The sequence below is a fragment of the Ooceraea biroi genome, chromosome 2 (assembly GCF_003672135.1).
Source record: "Ooceraea biroi isolate clonal line C1 chromosome 2, Obir_v5.4, whole genome shotgun sequence".
In the NCBI taxonomy this organism is placed as follows: Eukaryota; Metazoa; Arthropoda; class Insecta; order Hymenoptera; family Formicidae; genus Ooceraea; species Ooceraea biroi.
In genome coordinates, this window is record NC_039507.1 from 14,129,827 (window position 1) to 14,150,076 (window position 20,250).

General features: G+C 33.7%; 1 protein-coding gene across 25 annotated transcripts in view; it reads right to left on the reverse strand.

Annotated features, from left to right (window-relative positions):
• Positions 1–17,975, reverse strand: part of LOC105279165 (myosin-11) — a 262,296-nt gene extending 244,321 nt beyond the window's left edge. For 16 of the 25 annotated variants that reach the window (XR_003407559.1, XM_026975522.1, XM_026975518.1 and 13 more), the window contains exons 1-3: positions 17,714–17,957; positions 17,498–17,607; positions 3,668–3,687 (exon numbers count right to left, since the gene is read on the reverse strand). Coding sequence is in view for 18 of the 25 variants with exons in the window: in XM_026975522.1 (XP_026831323.1) it covers positions 3,668–3,686 (19 nt within the window). In the remaining 7 variants the exon portion in view is untranslated. The other 9 variants (XM_026975501.1, XM_026975502.1, XM_026975505.1 and 6 more) reach the window with 9 other exon arrangements.
• Positions 17,976–20,250: the final 2,275 nt, after the last annotated feature.

Sequence of the window (20,250 nt, forward strand, 5' to 3'; positions counted from 1 at the left end):
GAGTATCAGAGGTTGTATACTACGTTCATGCGTGAGTACGAACAATTAAATCACATGTCGAGGGTCAGTTCGCACCCATCGACGGGCTCTATTCATTATTATCTTCCTCACCATGGCGTACTCAAACCTGACAGCGCAACAACCAAGCTGCGGGTTGTCTTCAACGGCTCCAGTCCAACCTCATCCGGAATCTCCGCAAATGATCTCATGCACACGGGTGCAAATCTGCTACTCAATGTTACAGACGTCCTCATTTGGATCCGTGCTCACCAGTACATCTTTGCTACAGACATCACGAAGATGTTTCGACAGATCAAGGTACATCAGTCTGATTGGGATTTGCAACGTATCCTTTGGATCGACGACAATCTCAAAGCAGTTCCGTATCATCTCACCACAGTAACTTAGGAACGAAAGCGGCTCCATTTCTATCAGTAAGGACTCTTCTACAACTCGTTGATGACGAAGGTCATCGGTTTCCACATGCCGTGCCATCAATCATTAAGGGGAGATACGTCGACGACATCTTTGGTGGCGCCGACGTAGTGAAGCAACTTATTGAAATCGCTCATCAATTGAAAGCTCTTTGCCACGCGGGCGGATTTCCTCTCGCTAAGTGGCACTCAAATTCTCCAGAGCTGCTAACCGCAATCTCATCTACCGACTCAACTGGTTCATCCGTCTCACTTGACGATTGCGCTACAAAAATACTTGGATTGCAATGGACACCTCACCAGGACATCTTCACATTCTCGACCGTCTCACCATCTCAATCCGGACAGCTCACAAAATGCCTCATATTGTCTCAAGTGGCACAAATATTTGATCCACTCGGGTTTATCTCACCGGTCGTGATAAGGGCCAAGATGCTCCTTCAGGAACTCTGGCTCTACTAGCTCAACTGGGATGATCCACTGCCATCTCAGATTGTCTCAAGATGGCTCAACATCAGGAAAGATCTCACAAGTTTGGCCAGACTCTCAATTCCACGGTGGCTCAACACGAGCAGTGGCTCAATTGTTGTGTTACACGGCTTTTCTGATGCTTCTCAACTAGCCATGGCTGCTGTCATCTATCTGGTGGCACACTCACCGTCCACGGGCGCCACGACTACACTCATATGCTCAAAGACAAAGGTGGCTCCGCTCAAGAGACTCACTATCCCGAGGCTAGAGCTCACAGCAGCGCTGCTACTTGCGAAACAAATAAGGTATGTCCAAGCCACACTTAACATGGATATCAAGGAAACATATATGTGGACAGATTCTCAAGTCGCTCTCACGTGGATCAAGACACACGCATCTCGCTGGAAGGACTATGTACGTAACCGAGTATCACAAATACAAAAACTCTCAGCAGACGCTCACTGGCGGTTCGTACCTGGATCTGGGGATCCAGCAGATTGCGCCTCACGAGGCGTAACGACAGCTCAATTGGAAGAACATACACTATGGTGGACGGGACCATCATGGATCACACAATCTCCTGAATCATGGCCGACTCAACCAAAGGAACCTGACGAACAATGCCTGATCGAGTCTCGCCCGGGCATCTCACTATTCACTGCTAACTCAAGAGATGATTACCACTGGGATCTCATGCACAGGTATTCATCGCTCAATAAATTGCTTAGACTCACGGCTCTCTGTTTTCAGTTTGTCTCGCTGTTGAGAAACCAACTCAAAGAGAAACCGGCAGCAGTTCTCACACTTGCAAGCATCGAGTGGTCACGCATCTTCTGGATCAAGGCCACTCAATCAGCATTCTTCGCTCAGGAAATCAAGATACTCAACTCACGGACTCATCTCCCAGCCTCTCACGCATTCAATCGTCTCACCGCCTTCATGAATCACCAAGGAGTGATTCGTGTTGGAGGACGTCTCAACAACGCAGCACTCACCTTTGACGGAAAGCATCCGGCGATATTACCACGGCACTCGAGGCTGTCAGAATTGATCATCGATCATGCTCACAAGCAGACTCTACATGGAGGTACTCAATTGACGCTGGCTCACATCAGACAATCCTATTGGGTCATCGGTGGAAGGGCTCCAGTGAAATCGCATATTTTGCGCTGTGTGGTGTGTGCTCGACAAAGGGGGATCCGTGCTCATCAACTGATGGGCCAACTACCTCTGGCTCGAGTCACACCTTCACGCGCATTTACTCACACCGGCATCGATTATGCTGGTCCCTTCACGCTCAAAACATGGAAGGGAAGAGGAGCTAAAACTCAAAAGGGATAGATTTGTGTCTTCGTCTGTCTCACGACGTCCGCTGTTCATCTCGAGGTCGTCTCAGACTACTCAACAGATGGATTTATCTCAACGTACAAGAGGTTTACATCAAGAAGGGGCATTCCTCACTCGCTGTACTCAGACCGTGGCACAAACTTTCTTGGAGCGGAAGCATCACTCCAGAAGTTGTTCACGCAGAGCACTCAGGAAAATCAGCATCTCTCATTCCTGTTCGCTCAAGATCGCACTCGGTGGATTTTCAATCCTCCCGCCGCTCCACACATGGGCGGTAAATGGGAAGAAGTGGTCAAGTAGACAAAATATCATCTTCGGCGCACCGTAGGTGAAACGTTGCTCACCTTTGAGGAGACCACGACCCTGCTCACTCAGATCGAGGTGATCCTGAACTCACGACCTCTTGAACCGCTCAGCGACGATCCAGATGACGTCTCAGCGCTCACTCCAGGGCACTTTCTCATCAGAAGCGCTCTAACAACGATACCTGAGCCGTCACTCAACGACTTAGCTCTCTCTCGACTCTCACGTTGGCAATTAATCCAGCAGCGAGTTCAATAATTTTGGTCTCAATGGTCGACTCAATATCTGCAACGACAACAGGCGATCTCAAAGTGGCATCACCCGTCTAACAACATACAAGTTGGATCATTGGTGCTCATCACGGACAAGAGGTTCCCGCCGTGTAAGTGGCCTCTGGCCAGGGTTGTTTCTTTGATTCCAGGCAAGGATGGACTCACCCGGGTAGTGACGCCGAGGACAGCCACCACCACACTCACCAGGCCTGTCACGAAGCTCGCGCTATTGCCAAGTACTCAACCGGATACAGCTCAGCCGACTCAGGACTAGACTCATCATCAACACGTTGCTGATGGCGGGCGGAAATGTTGAAGAAATAATCTTAAGCCCCCCCTTATTCATTCGGTGTCGCCACCCTTGACGCGAAGACCGCGCGCGACGGGTGAGGCGCCGCGCCATCAGACGGGCTACTTCGTGAATAATCAGTCTTCGTTATGCTGGCAATGAGCTGATAGCGAATGCGATCTCCTTTGCGTAGTTTTTAGTGTGTTAGTTTGTTAGTCGCTCAGAAGGTGCATCTCACGGTTCGAAGTGTTCAGCTCGGTCCGTTAAATGTTCAGCTCATTCTTCCGCGAGTTTCCTGTATTAATATAATCTGGTAGCCCGCGCGAAGCTCACCCGGCACGTGCGTACCACGTGCATCGCGAAGCCAGTTCGATCTCTCATCGGCGATCCACGGATACGGGCCGTATTACTATAATCTGCTCGCCCGTGCGATTTGCCACTGTAAATAGTGTACATAGTGACCGCTCAAATATATTGTGAATCTCAAGATCAGTGTGTGACTCATTTCTACCGCCCGTTGCATCCACCTGTTCCACGTGCGCATTACCAACCTAAGCGCTTCTCAAACATTCTGAAAAAATAATATATTAATAGTTATAATCAATATGTAGTTATCAAAAGGCAAACAACAATATCTTATATAAATTTACTTATCCTTTTATCTTTATTAAAACGAACAGATTCTTCTCGCTGTTTTTACTAGTTTTTTATTAATAGTTATCTGTTTTGTATACATAAATTTTTTAGTTGATTGTTTATTTTCATATCCGCTAATGTGATAAAACAGATAAAAATCTTTTCTGCATTAGATCATAAATTAATGTCTTTTTTATTTTATCGTATTAACCCTTAACCTGTAAACGGGGGTCGTTTGAGTCTGGCCAAAATCGACTATCTTCGGTACCTTAAAAACGGGGGAAGGGAGCCGCCTTGGACTATGTATTTTTTACTTGGTTTTCCGATTTATTTACAAAATAGAAGAGTCAATATAACTAATATATATATTTAAATATATTTAAATGAGGTATTAATAAATTTCTACGTTGTGAAATTTTTTACATTTTACTGTTTGTAACAAGTAAAAGAATATAATAATAAAACAATAAATCTTGATAATTTAATAATTTTCGTTTTTTCGAAAGTTAATTTTAATTTACGTTACACATTCATTTGGTTGTCTGATTTAAAATAATCTGACGAGTGAACTATTAATGATCACTTATGACATGCAAACATTTAATGATTCATAACTGATCATCTACCTTAACTTTAATTTTAATAATTTGAGTAACGGTTTACTAATATAGATACAACGAGTTCATATAGAATAGTCTGATTGGATTTACGCAAAAATTTGTCTTTCTGAATTTACATATGACATTACCAAGTTATTTCTTATCATATTTTTGAGGACACTGATAGATTTAAGTTTTATCTGCAATATTAACTGCGTTGAAATATTCATTATAATTTGATGTTTTTGTATAAATCATATCTTTAGTCTTCTTTTCTCAGATGTTTCTCGCTGCAGGAACTTGATTATTATCATATTTCCAACAATACATTTTGTGTTGATACATCGCTTCGACATATTGTGATCATATTTATAATATATCGTGATGCTATCATTAGACAGAATAAATCTGAACACATTGTGTATCGGAATTATATTTTTCAAAGATAAGCTTAAACGAAAAATCCATGTTGACCCTCTTAGCAAAATTCAATCCCCCTGTGGATCCCGATTGGCGTGAAATGTCCAAGACTCGTGGAACTCATGCGGAATCGTATCGTATATTATTTACTAATGTAATACAAACATACGAAAGAACGTACTACAACCTACACAAACATCGTTGTTTCTATAGCAGCTTATAATATGTGAAGGAAGGTACTTAAATTATGAAACTTTAATTTGTTATATATTCTAAATTAATGTCGTCCCCCAGTTGATTCTTACGGGGTTCTACTCAGAATAATGTCTGCTACAACATATCCAAATAGCAATAAAATCCGTGAAGTGTAACCTTTTATTCAGTTTTACTGATAATTTGATTGATCTTGGGATTACAATCTATTACAGTTTCTTATTCTACTTAAAAACTAACTTAACCTAATTTAACCTAATTCCTATCTTACACATTTCTCTGTGATCGTGTGGTCGCGTGCCAGTGCTCTCTGTACGCTCCCACATCGTACACCCCCACGCATCATACACTCGCTTATACATTCGACTTCCGTTTCCTATTGCTTTCTTTTTCTTCTCTTCTTCAACGCTATCTCTACATTCCTTTACATACTTATATATACCCATTACTGTTCTGGTGCACTCTCCTTTACCTTCCCTCCTCTTCTTCTTCTCTTTCTTTCTATTCCTTTCTATATCTTTCTCTTTTTATATTCTCTCCCTCTCTTTCACTGACTCTTCATTCACTCACACTACTGCACACATTCGCTCTCATTCTTTTTTTCCCTCCTCTTCTACTCTCTCTCCTCCCTTTTCCATCCCACCCTGCTCTTCTTTCCTTTCACCCTCCACCCTTCTTATCCATTATTTTCCTTCTTTGTCCTTTCCTAAGACCCACTCATGCACTTCTTGTCAGCTCTCTTTTCCTTCCCTTCCTTCCTGCATCTCTTTCACATATGTTATAGAAAACTATTCAGCTAAGTCCGAGCTATGTACCATTAACGACCTTTTATCATGAGATGGATTATCGACTGCAACTCTGGTTAATTAAACGACATCGCACGGAGAAAAATAATTTAGATTCGAACAGTATATTTAAGCTTAAATAAATTTTGTCAGTTATTATATGGATATCAATGCCACTGTGTAAATCTAAATTACTTTTCTCTGTGCGATGCCTGTAATTGCACATTTTTAATTTGCCTCTACATCATGAGCGATCCAAGCAATTGTCATCTATGTGTTCAGTTAACCAGAGTTGCAGTCGATAATCCATCTTTCATTGTAAAAGGTTAGGACCGTGCTTAAGAATCATCCTGTACATTATCCATTGTCCCCATCCCCTTCCGAAACCCTGCTTAATTGTGTAATAATATCCCTTTCTCTTCCGTTTCCTTCCTTAATCTTTCTGCTATTGCTGAAATCGTCAGCATCAGCGTTATTCCTGTATATTCTTCTATCATATCTCTTTTTTATTATTGGGACTACCACAGCTTCTCTCCAAACTTTCGGCCAACCCTACTTTCTCCATACCTTGCAAACCTTCCATATCTATTTCTTTATCCCCTCTGTACTTCCATAGTTTAACGATCCCGTCCACACCTGTTACCTTCTCATCTTTCATATCTGGAACTATCCTTTTTATCTCCTCCCGTTCTAATTTCTCTTCTTCATCTCTATCTCTTCCCTTTTTCATCCTCTTTATTACTCTTGTCTCCACATCCCCCAACATTCATCCATCCTTTCTATCCCATTTCTATTCCTTCATTCATTCTCTTCCTCTTCTTCCTTTTTCTCTTTGTAATCTCCCACACTTCTAGCCTTTGCCGCTCTTTTCACTCATTTCTTATTTTCTTTTTTTCTTTCCTCTCACACGTACTTCTCTTTTCTCTCTCTTATTCATTCTCCTGTCCTCTCCTCTTTCTCCAGTCTCTCAATATTTTTCTCACTCTCTCTTTCATTAACTTACATTCTTCCTCTCATCATCCCTTCTGCATTCTATTCTCTCTATCTCTTTCTATTTCCTCCATCGCCCCTTTCATCCTATTCCCAATTTTTTCACATTCTTCCTTTTTTTATATTTTACCCATAGACCTTATAGATATGGACTGGCAATACCGTGCCAGACCGTGTCAGGAGGAGGTTGGAGAAAGAACTATGTTTCTCTCTCTACTAGTGTACGGAAACATGTACTATACAGTGGAACATTGTGATTGGTGCGTATGTAAGATAGAGGTCAAGCACAGAAAACATCTGTTGCATTTATTGTATAAATATTAAAAATACCTTTAAAAATAGTATAACAATTATCTGATTAGCTGAAATATTACATTTAAAGCACTTTTATCGATAAAAGTGAATTGAGAATAGGAGTCCATATGATGAGACACTTAGCGTGCGTTTATCTGAATACACAAATTAAATAGACAACTTCGGTTCACGCAACGATAGGAAAAATGGTAAAGTGAAAGATTAAATTGTGCATGAATCGTTAGGCTAAGTGACACACATTAGAACTATGTATGTAATATCATAACTTTTCTATGATTTCTGAGTTTAGATACGTTCTTTATGGCCTTGCATGATTTGAAATTATGCTCCTTCGAAACATTATTTCTAGAATTTCTTCGAAAACATAAATCACTTCACCTTTATATGAAAATGGAACAAAAAACAATATAAACAATATATTGTTTTCAATTTATTTCATAAAAAAGCGACTGTTCAAACGATTTTATCATATATTGACGAATTTTACATTAAAAATTTTTGAATTCTTGCCCAAACAAAAATGTATAACTTCTACTAAAAGTACTAGTACGAATAGAAACATTACGAAAAATATTGCATTATTTAAAAATTGGAAGGTAGAAAATATACCAAAGCTATAAAATGTTATTAAATGTTTTAATATATCTCGCGCGCGTATGGCTTCGGCGATATTCATATTTTTGCATACTAAATATATCGAATTAGTTTCAAAGGGTTGTTTTATCCCTTAAGTCCCAAAAGTAGCACCTATGAAAAATGTTTTCTAGATTTAACAGGTTCAAATTCGTTGTTGAATACATCCAATCAAATTAATCTCGGATTCTTGTAATATGTCTTATGTTACGAAAGAGTACGTGTAACCAACTGACTAGCTTGTTAGTTTGTTGGATTATGAACTCTCGTTCTCGTTAATATGCACTTTGATTTTTATAAAAATATGGCATGTTGTGTGTGCGGTGCGTGTGTGTGTGCGCGCGCGCCAACTTAACTTAAATACCCAAAAATATTCAGAGATTTCGGCGCGTTCTTTTTATCGTTCAGCAACATAACTTCTCGCAATGTTATCAAACATTCTGTAAAATCGTAACTTACTTTTGTAATTCGAATTATGTTATAGTGATAAATATTATAACTTTTTTATTGGCTTACCATTTGTATAATGATTTAAATATCGTGAAAGGCGCGAGTGATAATTTCATGCACGTTGTCTAATCAACAATTACACATATGAGTCAGATATAGAATGCCGAAACGAGTATAAAGCTGGATTGATAGAAATCATTTCGGTAGAAAATTTTTTCACATGCGAGATATAGAAAAAACTTTGTTGTGTTAAAGTGTTTTATATAAAAAAATACATAGTATTAGGTTGGAAAGTTGACCAGATCTTTTAGCAAACTTTAAACATAGATAGATAGATAGATAGTCAGATAGATTTTTATAGATAGATGCAAACTTTAAACATAAACTTTGTATTAAGATATTAATATTGTATTATATTTTGCGTTTGCAGTTTGCTAAAAAGATCCGCACGGACTTTTCGGTCAACTCAATAAAATATATCTAACAATTAATTATATTTTTCTTCAGTTTAATTGATAAATAATTTGATTAATAATAATTTGCAATTTACTATAAAATTAGATAAAGAAAGTATGTCGTTATTTTTTAAACTTTCTAGAAACTACATGCATTAATGTAGAGATTAATATAATATTGTTTATTAAAATAAATACTTTTTAAGTATTAAATTAAAAATGTATTTTGTTAAATAACGTATAAAAATAACAAACCAATACATAAACAAACAAAGCTAGTTAACTAATTTAAAGATATACACATTTGAAAATAAAAGCTGATTTATGCGTAATGCCTAGATGAAAATCGTCTTGCGTTGTAAAATTTGCGTTATTAAAAACCATTTCAATTCTGGTTGATAAATTATATTTCGTTGTTCACTTCCGTTGTCTACAAGACTACGCATAAAAAAATATATTCATAGTGTGCAAGAGCTAAGAGAGGACAAAAACGATTTCTGGTTTTAGCTTCATAAGACATGATGTCATAGGATGTAACGCAATAAAATGAACTAAATAATTTTTTACATAATTATATTATTGACTAAATATAAAAACTAATAATAAACTTCCGTAATAAAAATTCACTAATTTATCACATTTGAAGCGATTTACTTATTCAATCAAATAATTTTCCTAGTCTTCAAAGAAATCTTTGTTATATAAATCATATAGTCTTACAAGGCATTTTTATCAAAACTATTAATAATTAGAAGGACATTTTCCGTTACAGTTTTTATAATATAATAGATTACAGTTTGTTAAATAATAAAAAGATGCAATCACCGATCTCTTTCGGAGATTAATAGCAGCCTTTCCATTTTTTATATGAAATGATATATTAGAGAGAGGAGGGGAATTATGAAATATAAATTATGAAATATAAATAAATAAAGAAATGCTGAATAAAGATGCTGATTTATGAATTTAAATATTTAAACAAATATGTACAAGATGAATAAAAATTTACAGAATAATGAGTAAAAGCAGAAAATACTTGCAGATTAGAAAACAACATGCTCAATTATCTCTTTGTGATGTATTATTAAATATAAAAATTTAACGAAACATTAATGATTATTTCTGTAATACTTATTTGATAATTATATAAAATAGAAAGCACTTAACCGATATTTATTTGTGACATCATGATGTATATTGCAGAGATAATGATACTCACTTATTACAGGCGTACACATTAATTCGGTGTTTTTTCTGAACAAATTGAGCCTTTATTACAAAGTAATAATAAATATGTCGAGATGAATAAACTGTGATTTTTATATAAAAAGTATAGTTAGATAGATAGATAGAGCTTTATTTATAAAGTATACTATATATAAGTTAGCATATAGATTAATAAAAGCTTCTACGCAAGTTTCGAATTTACAAATGTATCTAAAAATGTATACGTATAAACATCATATCACTTAAAATGATACCGTTCACTTTTGAAATTTCTTATGGAATCTTTTTTGATGACATATTAATATCATTAGGACACTACATACGAGAAAATATTTTTTATTACGTTTGCATTTTATATTACGGTCGATTGTGGTAACAAACGTACGCAGTTTTCTTTGCAGCTTTATTCTTTGCAGCAATATTTTACACGTTGCAATGGCATTTCTAATTCACATGTAAAATTAATATGAACATTTATGCGTATTACAATCGAATGTGAGTACGATATATGTTTTGCGCTTGTCAGTATATCACGTTGGAAATTTGACGACTTTTTCAGTTTTACGACCTTCTCGTATCAAATCCCGGAACAAAAGACGCTCTGTGATTCTTGAGAATTCTTAACTCTTTATCCCCTCTCCTTCTTTCTTTGCACAACGTCGATGTCTTTGACGTCCTGATGAGATTACTAACAGCTTCACAAACTTGTCATAAAAAATGCATCTGTTTGGATGCGTGTTTCTACGGCGCAAAAGGAAACTACAAATTATTCGTGCTTTCTTTGTTAATCATCCTTTGTTAATAATTATCTGGGGAAGATCTAGTTTCTATCGAATTTAATACTCGTGAATCTCAACACAGCTTTTATTTTTGCTAAATATAACACAATTAAAAATCAATAAATCAATGCAAGTTGTTCGCTTCTTGTGAGAAATGTGTCTATATCTGTTTATAAAATGTTATATTATTTACAGTTGTTCGAAAAAATCATCACAATTATTTAGTGAATAAAAAACATAAGAAAGATTTACCTTTGAGATATCTTCGCCAATTAATATTTTTATGAGCATTGATATATCATTAATTACATTAAACAATTAAACAATAAAAACAAATATTTTATTGTTTTTCCATAAGTTGGAATAAACTCGAGTAACATAAGATTTTATAAATTTCTTCATAAAGACAAGAAATAAATAATGCATGCATCTTTTTGAAAACATAAACTTTAAATTTACTCTGCCAGCAAATAAATCTTTCGCAATGTAACGTCATGTATTGGTCGCAATAAACTATTATGAAAAAAATCAACTAAATTAGCAGAACAGGCTACCTGGCTTCATAAAGTGTAACACAAGAAATTTTGATTTCTCTAACTTAGAAATAGCAATATAGCCAGTAGCGGAGCTTGATTTGGTGATGCCCACCTAATATTTAAAACATCGCATCTCCTGCTCACCCCTTCACTTAGCCTATGTTATCATTTAGAAACTTCCATTTTTTAAATGTAGAGGATTAGAGTCTAAAATATATATTTTAAAAGATAAAATAATTTTGAATAGTTTAAAAAGACACTGTGTTACTTCAAATTAAATAATTAACTTTTTAAGTTTTCACAATTTTAATTTTAAATTACATAAATTAATTTTTAAAATGTTTTCTTAAAATAATTATTTTTCTAAAATTGTGTGTATGTTCCTTTTATATTTTTCTTGTTTCTTCTAAAAACTAGTGTCCCTACAAATCATCTTAACATTGCATCCTCCAAACCTTTTGTGCCCTCCGCAGTGACGAGGACTGCGGGTCTGTATCTGTACACCTAAACATAGCTCGTTAAAACTTTTAAATGTACATCGAACCGTTCCAAGACAGATCATATTCAATAATGAAATTGCATCACATGGATTCTTAAATCAGCAGATAAATATTCAGAAGTTTTATTTAATCATATAAGAGAGAAATGCACATGAAGAAATCTGTATATAATATATATAAAGAAACACAACCGTCATTAATTGCTATAAGCTTCACTGATACAATCGCAAGCCAGACTACTGGTCTGTTCTTTACAGCTGCACTGCTGAACTGGTGCAATATGTTAAAGTGAGACATATATTTTTTCTTACTCTAACTTATTGCCACTCAGTTCAGCAGTGCAGCTATAAAGAACAAACTAAAAGTACATGGTGTTTTATCACATACACGTGCAATAACTGTTACACACATAGAAAAACTGCGAATTTCATTGTGCTGCTCTGAATGTTCATCAAGACAAGGCTCCATAGAATATTATATAAATTACATAAATTAAAAAATATAAGATATAGAAGATTTATTTGATTGACCGGAAAGTCTATTTTTTAGCAAAAATCAAATATAGAACTTTCTATTAATTCTAACAATTCTAACACAATTCTAATTCTTCAACGTAAAAATAAAGGTCAATTACATATTTTTTTAAACTTATTTTGACAAGGAACTTATTTAACTGACAAAGGATTGGCAAAGCAACGGATAATTCACATAAATATAAATAAATAAATTTCTTGTGTAATTTGTAATTCTTATGCATTTTGCATTAAATGATTAGTATGGTTTAAAGTAGAACCGAACTTGCATTAAGTTTCAATGAACAGACGATAACGGTTCCAAAGTGCAAAAGGGCAGATAATTATTTACAATCGCCGGATATATGTCACATAAAGATAATAATTAATTTTTTAGAATTGAGTTCTCTACTTGCGTCTTGAAGAAAATCTACAAAATAATTATAAAAATGATGAAGACAAGTCGTTTTTTAAGCGGTTTTTCATACATGAAAGATAATATTCACGCAAGTGAAAATTATCAATTGATATCGGTAACCAAATGGTACTATTTCAGATTAGATTTCCTTAAAGAAAAATATTGCTTCTTTATTGGTTTAAAAAAGCGACTTCTAGCGAATTGCGCGATTTAGGAACACTTCCTACTTGCTGAAAAATGTTCAATTATTTTTTTATTTATCTTTCTTCTTGAATTTCTTGATTAAGTTTTACCTAAATTTTTAATTGTTATTTAAGTCGTTTATCAAGCGACGCGGCAGCGTCGCGACGCCAAGTACATAAAAAAATAAATAGCCGCTTGATACAGCACTGGCGTGACATCGTCGAGGCGCTACCAAGTAGCTTATCCGGAATTTACATCATTTGACAGGTCACATAAACTTGTGATTAAAATATCTTAGGAACTAAAGCCGTAATGAAAAATCTAACGGCACTTTTATAATATAATATGGGTGCACGCTTTCGAACGCGATCAATTAGAATTAAATTGGTGCAGGCAATCCTGAGATATTGCAATCGTTATGTTAAAACTGTGACGTTTCGGTTTTCATAGAATTCAGATCACTCACGTACGTATGCTTGCACAAACACATGCAAAGCGATTTTGTCCCTCAAGCCTGCGTTCACACATGCGTTCATACATGCACGATTTAATTTATTCGACGACGACGTTGCACGACGATGATGACGACGACGACAACGACGACGACGACGACGACGATGACGTTGCACCACGTCGATGTTGACGACGTTGCACCACGTCGACGACGACGACGACGACGACGTTGCACCACATCGACGTGCTGCAACGTCATATGGCAACGTGATGCAACGTCGTCGTCGTCGTTGACGTGGTGTAACATCGTCGTCGTCGTCGATGTGGTGCAACGAAAAAAAAGTACAAAATCGCTTTGAATGTGTATGTGCGAACATATGTACGTGAGTCTGAACCTGATTTCGGAAAAGGAGAAGAACGAAACGTCACAATGCTAACATTCAATTACAATATTTCAGGATTGACTGAAAATTTATGTGGACCGTTTGGGACATGTGATATCTGTTAAATTTAACACAAATTTTTCACCTGTGTAGGATGTACGTTTTAATGCGACCCGGGCACGCCAAGTATTATTTCAAATTACAAATCCTCAAATTGAATTGCTTCTAGGTACTTGGCTAGTTAACAATGGATTTCATTATATTTGGTTTTGCTTTTTTATGTACTTGGCGTATTCTTTTACCTTTGTAAGATTTTTTTAGAGGAATATTTATTTAACTGAAGAACTAGATTTGTTTAAATAACATATGTATAAAAAATAATGAGTTTTGTCGAGACAGATTTTGAAAAATTTTGAGAATTTTGAAAGTAATTTTGAAACCCGTATTTTGCATGCAATACCCCAATAATCAAAATTTTGTACCGCAACAGATTCCTGGATTCAAACAATTCAAAGAGCCATACGATGTTAGAAAGAGATATCCATTTTTTCATGGAAAAGATTAGTTACGAAAAGATTAGTTAGATTAATGAGATCAAGATCCCCCCTTCCCCCAAGATATATTTTATTCGCGAAGAGATTATTAGTGAAGAGATAATTAACGATGTTACAACTGAAATGAAGAATAATGCTGTGCATTTTGAACAGTTAAACTGTTAACTATGTGTGTATGATGTGCAATGAACAGTTAAACTGTTAACTGTGTGTGTATGATGTACAATGTTCAAGTATGTGACGCTTAAGGCATAGAAAATTGTACACAATAAAATATAAAAGTATTTTCCGGTAAGGAATAAAAGATTCGTATAATAAGTATTGGACTGTGAGCCATTTGTTACGGAAATCAATCTGTACACTTCCGGTAACACAAGTAAAGTTTAAGTGACCTATGTTTATTTCTCGTATTTATTATTTCGTTTTATTTTTTCGAGTCTATTAATTTTGTCGATTATTTCAAATATTATTCTATTTAATCAAATTCAGAAGTTGTGCGAATTCGTTATTATAAGAATCACCTATGAGTATAAGAAAATATTAGGTTAGTTAAAAAGTTTACTTTCAATAATTGACACCACATACATGTAATACAGACAATGTTGATAATGTCTATATCATATAGACAGTAGGTAATATCTAATCATAGACAACGAAGGTGATTGATTGATGAATAATTTTTGTTTGAATACAGTAAACTTTAATGCAATAATTGAACCAAACTTATTGACTGCTAATAAAGTAATAATCATATTACTTTAATATTTCTAAAATATTTCAAATATATATTTAAAAAATATGTAATAACTATTAAAGCATTACTTATCTATTTAAGGATTCTAAAATTTAAAAAATAGTTATAACAAACTTCAAAAAATATATAATTTGGAATATACTAAATTTTTTAATAATATAAACATTATCCATTAGTATAATACAAGTATACATTGAAATATGTATATTACAAGTATACGTTGAAATATGTATCTTGCATTAAAATATTTTAAATACGTATTATATAATATCTACATATACTAAAAATATGCATTTATATTTATATTATACAAGAAGAAATGTTTATTCAATTAATAATAGAAATAAATTTCGAAATAATTTGCATATGATAAAACATACCATAATAAAATATTTTTTATATTATTAACTATTTTTATTCTACCAGCAGAAACTTAAATAAAAACTTTTAACAAGATTCCTGGGTTGGAACGTGCTTTATGTACAACCACTGTTATATAATATAATATTATAATAACACTGTTATATAATAAACATTATATTATAATATGATATATGATATATTATATTAATATTAAAAAGTAGAGAATTTTTCCTTCTAGAAGTTTCAGTGCATCGTCTTTATATCGCACATTAGTGATGCCTAATTGTTTATTTGAACTACTATATTTGTAAATAATAATTGATTAATCACTCTATAGAATTTGTTTTAACTGTATATGTATATAGAAGTAACATATGTTTTGTCTTTTAAATATCACAAATGTTTCAACTTTTAAAAATTTGAGAATTTTAGAAGATTATATAATTGACAAAATTTGCGATTTTATTTTGTCGTAAACACAAAACATTTTCTTTTTACTGATTGATTGTAGATTATCAAGTCAATAATATTTAAAAAATATATATACATATACGAATATATATGAGTATATTTTTTATGTGCCTTAATAAATATCTTATATATGTTATAAATATAAACGTATACTTTTTATATAGTATAGTATGTTATTAAAATAAATATTTTTATTATAGTAATTTAGAACATTAAGTTTTTATGTTAACATATAATTTTTTGTTGTTTTTCGAATGTCAGATATTTTAATAAAGTTAAACTGTAATAACACTCATACAAGATATTTAAATCCATGTGCAACGTCATAAACATAATATGACATAATAATATGACATAATAATATAATATAATATATATATAATATGTATAACAGGATTATGATCTACTATTGTAATAGAAATCAAATTCTAAAAAAATATTTTACAAATATAAAATTCAATTTTTACACAGAGAGAAAGAAATAATGTATCAATAACATCAATCATATTGAAGTGAAGTTTGTACATTTAATAAAAAATTAATAAAGTGACTAAATGCTGTTTTAATCGAGATATTTCTCAATAATGTGTGTGTACAATAGCATTAGGAAAATTTTGTTTCATATATAATATATTTATGTATAATATTAATCGATCATTTATTCTCATCATATCTTTCTTGACTATACATTACATCAACATGGTTTTTAAGTAATTCATGAATAGAATTCATTTAAATAAAATTGTGCGACTTATTTTACCGCTTCTAATGATTCATACAAATAAATCTATATATATATATATATATATATATATATATATATATATATAAGCCAAATACCACTCAATAATAATCGATATTATATTAATTATATTGATATACACTAAACACACATTAATCAATGCATATGCATTAATAACGCACATTAATAAGCTATTGTAATATTTATTAAATTATTTAGACATTTCATTTAATTAATCAAATGTATAGTTATTTGAATGGTGTAATCTATTTGTTTTAAATACAAAACTGTTTTGTTTTAATTAAATAAGTAAGTAATTTTAAATTAATGTAAAATATTTATTTATTGATTTAAATACAAAAGTTTTCAAAATTTATAAATATCTATCAAAAATTCTAAAGGAATAAACTCATTTACGTATAAATTAATTATTTAATTATTTGAATAAGAAAACAATATAAGTAAAATAAAAAAATAAAATAAGTAATAAAATGAGCTAACCAAACATGTGATTAATATACAGGATAGGCCTGATCAAGCATTTTGCTTTTTCACATAAATTGCTTTAAAAAAAAAAACTGATAAGTCTCTACACAATATACATATTTGTTCTTGAATCCTCATTATTAATTATATCATTTTCAGATCAGGTTGATAACTTGTCACACTTTATGTCCCACTTTCATTATATTGACACATTGAAAAATGCTCTATTAGAAAAACTAAGTTTCGCGAATTCGCATTATGATAGATAATCATGAGATGAGAAAAAGAAGGAAGAAAGAAAGAGAGAAAGAGAGAAAGAGAGTTTTGGCATGAGCGGTCGCTAGAAGGATGAGGGCCTGTTGTCGATGGCAATGGCGGAGTATTGAGGAAATCAATGCGGAAGTCTGGAGCCAGAAGAGCAGGTTTGTTGTGTCTTTCTCATCAAAAACGGAAGAACGACGAATTGCGCAAAGTGCAAACGAGCATTAGATATATTAAGCAAACTATTAAAAGTGTAGACTCACTTTTCGGCTCTTATAGCCGTCGCCTTCGTCGGACCTGCCGGATTATTCTCTCGCTGCACTATACTCTTGCTGCGTTCGCCGCTTTCTCTCACGCCGCACTCGAGATCGATCTGATAAGATCGCCAACATATTAAAATAGCATCAATATTACGCTAAATAAAAGAAAAACTAAGAGATAAAAAGCAAATACTGATGTACACCAACGAAACGTCTCACCTGTGCGTATTTATAACAATACTTTGCGCGACACTGCTCTGAGAGAGAGAAAAAGAGAGAGAAAGAGAGAGAAAGAGAGAGAATGATTATTATTCCGCTTGAGTGGGTGGAGAAGAACGTTGGAGAAGGGGGCGCATCCGAAGAACGTACCGAAAAAGGGAAGACAGAATCAACCACTACTCTCGCTTCGTTCGCACGAGCGTCTCAAACCAGACTGACACTGTGCTCCAAGCTTGGAATTACAGTGCCGGTCGACTGATCCTTCCTCTCGTCTCCCCTCTCTCTCACCCTTTCCCTCTTCCTTTCCTTCTCTCTCACGCATGCACACTCGCTCGCACGCACGCACGCACGCACTCATACTCATATCCCCCCCATACACATACATGAAATTAATTTATTAAATTGTATAAAATGTGATATTATGCTATAACTATTAATAGGTATATTATAATATATGCATATAATTATATATTAATATACGCATAATCATTATACATATATATAAATTAATTGCATAATCACATAATCCGTTGGATATAACAATATTGAATTAGAATATTGGCACATTATAATATGCAAGATGTAATACATAATAAATTAGGTGAAGCAGTAGCTAATACAACAATAAATAGTTTTAAAACTATGTAAGAATAGGAAACAAATTTGTCTAACAGAAATTAGATTATACCAAAGCAGTCGTCTTATTTGTCTCTTTTTTTATATATAGATGAATAGCCTCAAAGATTTAAAGGTCACTTTTATTTTTTAAATAGAATAAATAAATAAAGTATTTTTTTAGTATTTACTTTTTGAGAACAGCTATTAAGAGAAATGCAATGCTTTATGACATAAGATTATTCAAAAATATTGAAATTCAGCTATAACAAATATATTTGGTAAACCTGCATAAAAGGTTACATCTCGATCATTCTCATTTTGACGTATCTTATGAAGGGTGAAGTTCTAAATAATTTTTACTTAACAACTATGTGGCGGTCGTGTGTAGTTTCGGAGATATACCACAAATAATATTAAGGAAATTATACAGATTATATTAGGAGAGCTAGATCTGTTCCGATTACATTGACCTTGACATATATTACACTAGTTTACAAAACATATTTTTTTCATTATTTGGAACCAGATAAAATGTTTCTTATAGATTTTTAGATGCTGAAAACGATGCCGCAAGCCAATTTTTAACAGCACGTCAGGTTTCTGAAATAATGGAGGTTAAATATGCAAAAAATGACTTTTTTGATATTTTAAATTTTTTTGTAAAAAAGGTCAATGTTATTTTAAAATTTCGATCAGAATAAATGTATTGTTCATCCCCTATAAAATAGATTTTATTTTATTTTGATATCTTATTTTTTAGCCATGTTATGAAGGATTTAAATACAGAGTTTTATTGAGATAACAAATATTCCACCTATGATGATGAGAAGTCATATTTATATTATACTTATAATTTGTAGTTTAGAGCTATCGGTACATATACACAATGTAATTCATCGTGATATATTTCATTTAATGTATATTTATATATAAATGTGTTTCATTTTAATTGTCCACCTCCTCAAAACAAATCCATTTTCTAAAAAAATTTTCCAGACAAAAGTTGTATCTAAAGGGGGACAAATAATGGTAAAATCAATTTTTGTAAAAAAATTGTTTTTTCTAAGATTACATAAAGATCACATAAAAATGCATGAGACGCTGCCTCAGCGTCCCCATATGAGAAGTAGTTTCCAACTTTAAATCTTCATGGTTAAAAATAAGTTATCGAAATAAAAAATTCATTTTATATGAATGAAATTCATATAAAAAGAAATTAAAACAAATGAATTTCCAGATAACGTTAACCTTTTTTACAAAAGAATCTCAACTATCGCAAAAGAGCCATTTTTTACACATTTAATCTCAATTATTTTGGAAACCTGACATGCTAGTTAGTTTGCGGCATCGTTTTCAGCACCCACAAATCTATTATAAGAAACACCTTGTCTAGTTTAAATAATTTTTGGCTGTACACTAGTGTTATAAAGGTCATTTTTGATATATTATAAAGGTTGAGTAATCTGTACAAGATTTTAGCTTTCGCTCGTTGTTTATTATAAAGTTATTAATAAAAAACCGTTAATAACTTTGCACGAATTTTCAGCTGTCCACGCGAAATGAAAAGATAAAGGGTTGAGCTAGGTTAGGTTAGGTTATGTTAGATTGCGGTGTCACGTTCCGTATGGGCCAGGTACTCACCGGACATTGATGTTTCGGTGAGTACCTGTGCAGAATAGGGCGCGAGCTCGGGCCGCGCTGCCACCATTGTGGAGGGGACCAGGACACGGCGCAGCACACGCTGGAACATTGTCCAGCGTGGGCAGAGGAGCGCCATGCCCTGGTCCGACAAATAGGTCGGGACCTCTCGCTGCCGGCGGTCATGAGTTCGATCACCGAGAGCGAGAGGTCATGGAGGGAGTTCGCCTCTTTCTGTGAAAGAGTGCTTTCACAGAAGGAGGCGGCCGAACGCCTCCGGG